The sequence below is a fragment of the Poecilia formosa genome, unplaced genomic scaffold (assembly GCF_000485575.1).
Source record: "Poecilia formosa unplaced genomic scaffold, Poecilia_formosa-5.1.2 Scaffold897, whole genome shotgun sequence".
NCBI classification, from domain to species: domain Eukaryota; kingdom Metazoa; phylum Chordata; class Actinopteri; order Cyprinodontiformes; family Poeciliidae; genus Poecilia; species Poecilia formosa.
This window is the reverse complement of record NW_006800836.1, coordinates 25,682-35,840: the sequence shown is the minus strand read 5'-3', so window position 1 is coordinate 35,840 and position 10,159 is coordinate 25,682. Positions and strand designations below refer to the sequence as shown.

Genomic DNA, 10,159 nt, shown 5'->3' with positions numbered 1-10,159 from the left:
TGGCCGTTATAACTTGTGTTAGGTAGGCCCCACAGTTGGAAGATTTCTTCTTTATCAACACACTGCACGCCTGTTCGTGCACTGCTGCCTCTCACTGGTGGAGATGGTGTATTGCACTACTTAAAACAGCCTTAAATAATGTTTCAAATGCTAAGTTCATAAGTGCTTTGTAGACATCTTACTGTAAAACTTTAGGGTCAATTAAATTCAGAAATTTAAGACTAAACAAAATGGCAGCGCAATAAAATATTACCATATAAAGCTACATAATTTTTAAAGTTTAATCAGTAATACTTTTATAACAAATTTCTGTCAGATCATGATTTCTTGGTTAATGTCAAGTTGTCAACAAAGACATTTTTGTCTAAATAAGTGTCAAGTTGTCAAAGACATTTTGAGTTATGTCAACTTTGTATTAAAAGTGTCATGATTTACTGAATGACACTTTATGACAACAGTCATAAATATTCATGAAGACTTATTCATGTTCATGACAGGTGTTATGTCATGTTTATGACAGTGTCATGACAGTCTTATTCACAACCCATCAAATAAAGTGTTACCGTGGTTGCTATGATGATCATAATAAATGAGCCAGAACCTTATTGCCTTCACATCAAACGCGTTTCGTACGTCAGGTGTGTCTGGTTTACATTCAAAATCCATGTGGAGGCACATCGATGGCCCATCGTGGCGCGGTTCGCAGAGCATTTGACGCGTCAAAGCGTGTCCAACAAATAAGCCAGCAACGGGAAGACAACAGCTAGACCAATTTTGACGTGCCCTCGACACGTTTTTTTTTTATTTTTTAAACTTCAAGAAGTCTCTAGAGATGTCTGAAAATTGATTAACATAGTGACAAAGTGGATAAATTGATAGTGCTTCTTTCGTCCTGATCACACCTCGACCCATCTCCTCTGCTCATCCCTTGACTCAGCTGTAACTATTGGATCAGCCACATTTGTTGAATTTTTTCTAAATTTGCCATGGGTGGGGTTTAGCTTTCAGAGGTTAGTTACACTTTAAAGAGTCGCGGCATGCTTTCAAAAGAATAGCTATTGAATTTGATCAGTTTTCTTCTAATATCTATTGATATAGGCTGTTATCTATAGATCGATATAGAACAGAGAGATACATAGCCACACAGGCACACCCACTAGAAGGAAACAAATTCACCCTCGAGGAGGTTCTCACTGGCCAGTACAGCACTTTCTATCTACAACACATTTCATTCATTCTATTGGCAGAGACGGTTGCCAGGCTACGGTACTTTTTTGTGTTTTGAGAGAGTAGAAGAGAATTTGCAAGCGAGCAGAGAGGTTTGCAAGCAGAGATTTGATCTGAGTAGAGAATATTGAGCAGAGAATACAGTGGATATTTGAAAGAAAGAAGAAGTTTTGAGTGTAAGCATTACAAGTTTTGAGAACAAGACATGAAATCCTGCTTTCAGACTGAAATTGTGTGCTCTCGACTTATGGCAGTGAAATTCCCCCATGTAAGTCCCATTTACTAAAGGAACTCATAAACTGTGTTTAGTCTTGTTTTTTACTGGTGTAAATCTCTAAATTGACAACTTTGCTAGGAATTTGAAAAATAGCATACTGTAGTTCTCAACCACCACCTGAGTTTTTTTTTTTTTTTACATATTCATAATCACAAGAAGTATGTTTTCATGTCTAAGCCTGAACTTTTTTTAATTGTACAGGTACATGATTCCATGTCACTCGAAGGCAGCACACTTCGACATTGAATGGGGAAAGGAGGATGATTCAAGTCTTCTCATAGGAATTTATGAATATGGATATGGCAGCTGGGAGATGATCAAGATGGACCCGGACCTAAATCTCACACACAAGGTAAGTTCACACCATCTCAATGCAGTCTTAGCTTTGACAGGCTACTAAGCCAGGAAATTATGCAGAAATATGATGGATGTTAAATAATATGGGTGTGTTATCAACCCCATACTGGTATGGGGTTGATAATCCTCCCATTCTTGCCAATCCTCCTTGTGAGGGATTGTCAAGGAGATTACATTGACACTATGTGACTTTATCAATGGACTCTCATGACTCTTCTCTGTTCAGGGTTTTTATCAGATCCAGAGTAGGACTCATTTTCAGCCCCGTATTTCCATCCCTCAGACTGGTGCACTTAAGATAATATGGACTTTAATATTAAAATTATCTAATTATATATCGTAATATAACATATTATATAAAAAAAAATAAAATAAAACCCTTGCTCTTTCTATTTTCCATCTTTTAAACACTACTGACCGAATGCATTGACATATTATGTCTATTGCTTCTTTGGAAAAAGGAAGAAATAAAAGAGAAAATTCCCAGTGGAGATAGACCGTTGTCCACCTAAGCAGTAGCAAGGTTATCTGATCAACCCACTGCCATGTCTGGTCACCAGCCCACGGGAAAAAAATGAGAGAGAGAGAAAGAGAAAACAGGCCCTTGTGGCCCAAACATCAGACTAGCTCACCTAGAATTATCCTGGTTCCTCAGATTCATTAATCCTGGCATGGGTCTTAGGAATAAATTGATTTTCACTGAAAAGAAAGTCAAGACCAGTAAGACAGAGTCAAAGTCAGTAGCATACTTTCTAATTTGATTGTAGTTATTACACAATTTCAGTTTATTATTAAAACTGATAGTTTTCTGTCTTGGGAACCTCCCCGGCTCAAGAAGAGTTTATCGAGAGGGTGGGGAGGGGGGGGGCAGATTATATTAAAGTAAATCTTGTTTTACTTTAATAATAAATACGTAAACAAACCTTTATGTAATATTTCAAATAAAATAACCATGTTTATTAATGCAAAATAAACAGTAAGGATATTAACATTGACATGTATAAAATGCTGAGTAATTATACTCAAATTTTCATAAATATTAGCTCATATGTTGCAGAAATCTAATGTTTCCAATCTCTGAAGACCATTTCTTAATCCAAAATCAATCTAATCAAGAAAGAGTAAAAATAATATTAGTCAAGTAAGACAACAAAGTGCAGTGCATTAAATCTACTCTTTATTTTTCCCAAAAAAGGGGTAACCAGTACTACCCACTTTTGAACATAGATAACAAAATTAGTAGCCTGTTCTTGTTAACAAGGTCAACGTGATATATTGGCATTATCTAGTCATCATTTAGCTAACATTACCTGTATTGAACAGCTTTACTCAGCTCACTCGGTTAGCTTGGGTTGGGGGGGAGGGACTGTGCAAAGTTCTTTGCGTTTTGCTGATTTGCTCCCACGATTCTAACACACCTGAGCAGTTCTGCACATCAGCAGCATGTCTCCGTTGCTGCCACACTTGCATAAAACGACACAAGTGTTTAAATGTGGCTCAGAAAAACACTTTGCAACATGTTGACAATGAATTACGCAGTTGTAGCGGTTGAAAAAAATGCTTGAGGCACTGGGCTCTGATACAGGAAGTGTGGGAGCCCCTGCTGCATCAAATCGAGATGGGAGTATCAGAAAGTGGGTCACTCAGGTAAAAATGAAAGAAATTGCTTCCTGTACAGGGAGTGCACGGCTGACTGTGGGCAGCTAATGCTCACCCATGCCGCCGGGCCTGCTTGGGAAACCCACCCAATAGCTTTGAATTGCTGATTTGCAGATTCACTCCTAGACGTAAATGAAATGATAATGGGGCGTTGATTGCGTTGAGGCATTAATGTTACAGCAATCCCTCATACTGAGCACGCATGGCACAACAGCTGAACAAACATGTACACGGTCTCTGCACTTCGCATTGCCTCATTGAGCCTGCTGCCCTTTTGATTTCTGTTTTCCTTTTTTCCCCTCTTCCTCCATGTAATGCTTTTGGATCATTAAGATGTATATCTTAGTGATATACATCTTAATGTCAATGTCTTTTGCTAATGTCAATTTGGTAGCATAACTTATTTCATCACACTGTGATAAACAGTTGAAGTATGCTGACAACATGCTGGCTAATGTAAAACAGCAAGACAACAGTGGGTAACCATGGCAACTGGTAACTGTTTAAAAGCACTTTGGCTATATCTGAAGTGAGGTTGCCTGTGCTTTTACTGTATTGACAAACAGATATTCCCTCCAATATCTGTAATAGTAAAGTACCAAGTTTAAAAAAGTTCCAAGTTTTTTTTTAAACTTGGAACATTTATTGGAGAAGGCTGTCAAGGAAGGCATCTGTTTTTTGTGCTTAATACGTTCATTTGTTTTATCTTTTGGGAATGAGAACAGGCTTACGGATTCACTGGGATAATTAGAGCTAGGAATGCACTGATCCACATTTTTCACTTCTGATACCGATTACAGACATCTGACCTTTAGCATCAGCTGATACCAGTCCGATAAATCAAATCAAAATCAAATCAAATTTTATTTGTATAGCACATTTCAGTAGCAAGGCATTTCAAAGTGCTTTACATCATAACAAAAACAAAAATACAAAGTCATACAACATAGAATCAACAATCAAAACATTACATTAAGTCAAGTGCCATCATTAAATTCGTAATTGATCACGTTTCAAATACAACTCTAAAAAGGTGGGCTTTGAGTCGAGATTTAAAGGCCCTCAGTGTTTCAGCTGTTTTACAGTTTTCTGGAAGTTTGTTCCAGATTTGTGGTGCATAGAAGCTGAATGCTGCTTCTCCTCGTTTGGTTCTGGTTCTGGGGATGCAGAGCAGAACCAGAAGACCTGAGGGGTCTGGAAGGTTGGTACAACAGTAGATCTTTAATGTATTGTGGTGCTAAGCCATTCAGTGATTTATAAACTAACAACAGTATTTTAAAGTCTATTCTATGAGCTACAGGGAGCCAATGAAGGACTTTAAAACTGGTGTGATGTGCTCTGTCTTCCTGGTTTTAGTGAGAATGTGAGCAGCAGCTTCTGGATCAGCTGCAGCTGTTTGATTTATTAGTCAGACCTGTGAAGACGCTGTTGCAATAATCAATGCGACTAAAGATAAACGCATGGATGAGTTTCTCTAGATCGTGCTGAGACATTAGTCCTCTGATCCTGAAGATGTTCTTCAGGTGACAGAAGGCCGACTTTGTGAATGTCTTAATGTTTCTCTGAAGGTTCAGGTCAGAGTCCATCACTACTCCCAGGTTTCTATTTAATTGTTTAAACAGCTTTTTCAATAACTTTGCTGATGAATGGGAGGTCATTGTAATTCTGCAGTAGTGATTTGTCCAGATTGTTCTTTTTTATCAGTGGTTTGATAACTGCTGTTTTCAATTCCTGTGGGGAAACACCTGAAGAGAGCGATGAGTTACTATTTGGATCAGATCATTAGCAATGACAGGCAGGACTTAAAGAAATGTGTGGCTAGGACATCCAGACAGCAGGAACTTGAGCTTAATTGACTTATAATTTCTTCTAAGATGTTATAATTAAGTAGTTGAAATAAAGTCATTTTTCCTGTACTTGTTTTGTTTGGGCACAGCATTAATAGTGGTTTTAGAGTGGATGTACCGATTAATCCTCTGATTTTTTGAATTTTCTCTGAAAAGAAGCAGGAAAATCTTTTCCAGGCGGCATTAGATTGAAGTTCAGGTGGTAACGTCATAGGAGGGTTTGTGAGCCTGTCAACAGTAGCAAATAAAGCTCGAGCATTGTTAATGTTTTTGTTTATGACATCTGCAAAGAAACCCTCCCTTGCATGTTTTAGTTTTGAGTGATAGCTACGTAGTCTTTCTTCATAGATTTCCTAACAAACGTGAAGTTGAGTTTTACGCCATTTTCTTTCCGCTCTACTGCAGAGTTGTCTTGCAGATTGAACTGTTTGTGCATTTCTCCATGGAGATTTCTTCCTACCAGACACAACCTTCACTTTAATGAGGGCAATGTAATCAATGATATCCTAAAGTTTAGACTGAAAATCATCTACCAACTTGTCTACGTCATTATAGCTTAAGGGCAAGGAAGAAGAGTAGATTTGATGAAATGTTTCTGCTGTGTTTTCTGTGAAAGAACGTTTTGTGACGGTAGCTGTTTGTCTAAGTGGGTTAACGGATAAAGAACTTTAAAAAATAATAGGAAGTGATCCGACAAGGCGATATCAGTTACAGAGACATTGGAAATATTCACATCCTTACTGATAACCAGGTCCAGTGTGTGTCCATGAGTGTGTGTTGCTTGTTTGACATGCTGTGTTAAACCAAAACACTCTAATATATTAAAGAGTTTTTTGCCCCTTGGTCTTCAGGTTGTCAACATGAATGTTGAAATCACCGACAATTATCAATTATAATCAATGCATATGAGAGATAAACGCTCATTCAAATCTGTAAAGAAATTTTCCACATATGTTGGAGTTTTGTATAAAGTTAGTGTCAAAGTTTGTTTGTGGCATTTTACCTCAATTCCCAGATACTCAAAAGAGGTGAAATGACCCAAAGAGATTTTACTACAATTTATGGTATTCTTAAATATTGAAGCCTCGCCTCCTCCTTTTTTATGTTTTCTATACTCACTTAAAAAATTGTAGTTAGGAGGCACTGATTCAATTAGTATGATTGATTCATTATTGTCATTCAACCATGTTTCTGTCAGAAATAAAACATCAATATTATGCTCAGTGATGAAATCATTAATTAATAGAGCTTTAGCACAGAGAGATCTGGTGTTTAAAAGAGCCAGTTTAAGTGACTTGGAGGCTGAAAGTTCTTCAGTTTGAGGTTCCTTTAGGCAGCAGATCTGTCTGAGGTTTGAATTAAGACCGCTGTTTTTTGTATTTCTGTTTTGGTAACATTTCTTGTAGTGATCTGGACAGGTAATGCCCTGTTTTACAGTCCCGGGGGGCCAGACACATTCTGGAGGAAGACGGCTGTAAAGATAATATCTGGACCCCGGTCTCAGACCTCTGAAGCGTAGAGTGCTGGATCCTCTGGGAAGTCAGAGGCAGGTGGCTTAAATGAAGTGAGGTTTGCTATGTGAGCACTGAGGAGAGAAGTGCCGAGGCGAACCTGTTGATCCATTCCATCTGTAAATTTAAGAAACTCTTAGATATCTTGTGAATGCAGTGAATGAGTGGAGGAGCAGAGAGGGAGTGGGGGAGGCAGAGGGGAACCAGTCGCTCTGTCTCCAGTCGATGTTTTATCAGCTTGTTTTGGAATAGTTTGCTCCTGATATCTGTAGATATCTATAAAAATCCTGTTTTTACAGGATTTAAGTGTTTGAAACTCTTATTTGCCCTTTAACCATTAATGAAAAATGTCTTGTTATACCTTTAGATGACCAATTACAGAATCCGGTATATATTTAATTTGGTTTAAAATCCGAGTCATAAGCACACCATCTTATAATTCTCAGGTTATAATGTAGTAGGGCTGTTGTAAACGAGTATTTTAGTAATCAAGTAATCTATCGATTATTCTTACGATTAATCGAGTAATTGGATAAAAAAAGATAAAGTACAACATTGTTAAATCTAACATAACAGCAGTAGTACTATCGCATATCAACATCAGTCCAATTTTTCACATTTGAGCTTCCCCAACAATAACTTTTCTGTAGTTTAGAAAACTAACCTGTAACAATTTCTTAACACTTTCCAAGTTAACCTGAAGAAAAGTTATACAAAAATCTGAAATTATATTCAATTCAATAAGCTTATAAAAAATGTCTGTACTCCAGCTTTTCGTTTATGCATTCATCTTCAGTCAATTTTATAGATGCCCAGCCATTTATAGCTTTTGTGTTTATGTTAGCAACGGAATTTGACACCTTTGTTCGTCACACACAGACCTACCAGCTACATGCCGTCACAATGAGCTATGCCACCCATTTGTTGAGACCGGGATGATATGAAATAAATTTTCCGGTTCGTCCGTAAAGCTACACCTACGTTAATTATGTAATGCGCAGCTGCCCACAGTGTACAGTCTATCCGCCCACCTGTATAAATACACCTGCATAAATACACCTGCAGCGCTCCTCCCCGCTATTCGCTCAGAACCACCACCAGGCAGCAGCTCCAGGAGGAGAAAAGACTGCCGTACTCTAGGCATCGCGCCAGTCATTTTAAGGATGCTTATTGGTCCCCCGAAAAACAACAAAGACCCGGACATTATCATCAATCAATAAAATCCTCCCAGGCCGAACTTGAAAATTGGACGTTATGCTGCTAACATAACGTCCAATTTTCGCTTTCATCAACAACTCAGCACAACGCAAGTAATAACCCGGCCAGAACATGGTGTATTAAATAATAAAATATAACTTAACGAAGCTTCGAGGCAGATAAATTTTCCTTGAGGAATTTTAATAATCGAGGTACTCTAATCACTCGAGGAATCGTTTCAGCCCTGTAATGTAGTTTATATTCCTGTTTAACTTTTGACCACACTTTTAATTGGAATTTTACCAAGAATTTTCAGTTTTGAGTAGAAGCCGTTCTAAATCTCTATTCCCCAATACTGCCTGCAGAGGAGGATCCAGAATAAGAGCTAATTCAATGTCCTTCCATCAAGCATTATAGATTTTATTACAAAGGTTTCTCAGTTTAATTTGTGCAGAATAGAAGTAATTATTCAAATGTGGTAAATTCATGCCCCCTTTTTCTTTTGTTTTTCAATCTAATTCTTGGCTCTTTTGCTAGCCATGTAAATTTGGAAAGCATTGTATCCCACTTTATAAATTGCTTTTTTGTCATTTCTACCGGTAGGGCTTGGATCAAGAAGATAAGTCTTGGTAATAGGTTCATTTTCACTGATTGTATTCTTTGGGTTAAACTCATGAAGGAGGTGACTGTTCGTCCCTATTTCCAATCTAATTTTAGTCAGATCATGGTTTCAGCTCTATCTGTAAATAAATGTGTCTTTAATGAAAGTAACAGTGTTGTATGAACTGTAATCCAGCTTCTCCCAGATGATCCTGACAAGAAGCCACAAGCCAAGCAGCTCCAAGCCAGAGCAGACTACCTCATCAAATTACTGAGCAAAGACCTGGCCAAAAGAGAAGCACAGAAACAAACTGGAACAGTGGGTCTCATTTTAGTTAATTTATTCTTCCACATTAAGACTTATTCTAAGGTCTTAATGTGGACTTAAATGAACTTTTTGTATGTTGTCTAGGCTAATTCACGGAAGAAGAAACCAAGAAGGAAAACCGTCAAAACTCTAAAGTCAATAAAGGGGGATGATGTGATCAAGAGCCCATCTTCAGATCTGACATCAGACAAGAGATCCGATGATGACAATGAAATTGATGTGGAAAAGGTAAATTTGAATCCTACTTGTTATTTACTGCCTTAAATCTTAGTTTTTATGGGTATAGTAACATGGTTTACTGTTTTAGAGGATGGCAACTGGGAAGGCTCCAACCAAACATGTTCAAGAAGACACATTAAAGGGAAAGGACGATTATAATGAGGATCATGAGCATCAAGCTTCTTCATCAGAGGAGAGAGACTGTGAAGAAAAAGAGGGAAAAAAAGAGGAGGCTGAAAGCTGTGACATTAAAGAGAGTAAGGAGCCAATACAGAAACAGGAGGATGACAACGGTGAAAAGGTGGTAAAAGTTGTTTAAAGACAAAGTGAACAACTACGTTTTGTTCCTTTTGTTCATAAATATAAAATATCTAGCTTTTTCTTTAACTTTGATTCCAAATTCTTTTCATCAGATTGAAGTAAAAACCGAGGTACGAGAAAGGACAAAGAGAGCTTCAAACTTGTCAGTTCAGAAGGCATATACTGCAGATAATGTGCCAGTATGTGAGGAATCTGAGGAATTGGACCAAAGAACTTTCAGTGTGGTATGTTGATCAGTGCTTCAATCTTATTCATTCACATTGTGTATATACTGAAGTAGTGAAGTAAACAGCATGTGTTGACACAAGGAGGATAGGACAACAGATTTGACTTATCACAATATTCTTATTCAAGTGAGTTAAACCCATAAGCCCTTTTAAAAATGAGAAATGAACTGGATTTTGAAAATAAGACTAGATCACAGTAATGTCTCATTATTTTCGGGTTTATAAACTGTAAATTGTTTTTAACATCTAAAATTGCCAACATTACTAAACAGACATAACTTATTGTGAGAAGTTATTGAAGTCACAGTTGAATTTAAAATAGACCGATAGATAGACTGGCCATCTGGTGTATCGGTAGACCGACGCCCACTTATAACCCGGGCCAGGGC

The 10,159-nt window shown here is 37.7% G+C and overlaps 1 protein-coding gene across 1 annotated transcript in view; it reads left to right on the top strand.

The window, feature by feature from the left end:
• The window catches only part of LOC103132002 (chromodomain-helicase-DNA-binding protein 1-like), a 40,516-nt gene that overhangs the window by 22,440 nt on the left and 7,917 nt on the right, over window positions 1-10,159 (top strand). Inside the window, exons 9-13 of the mRNA XM_016667091.1 lie at window positions 1,706-1,856; window positions 8,872-8,994; window positions 9,088-9,231; window positions 9,311-9,523; window positions 9,636-9,767. Of these exons, the coding sequence (XP_016522577.1) occupies window positions 1,706-1,856; window positions 8,872-8,994; window positions 9,088-9,231; window positions 9,311-9,523; window positions 9,636-9,767 (763 nt within the window). The remainder of the gene's footprint in view (window positions 1-1,705; window positions 1,857-8,871; window positions 8,995-9,087; window positions 9,232-9,310; window positions 9,524-9,635; window positions 9,768-10,159) is intronic.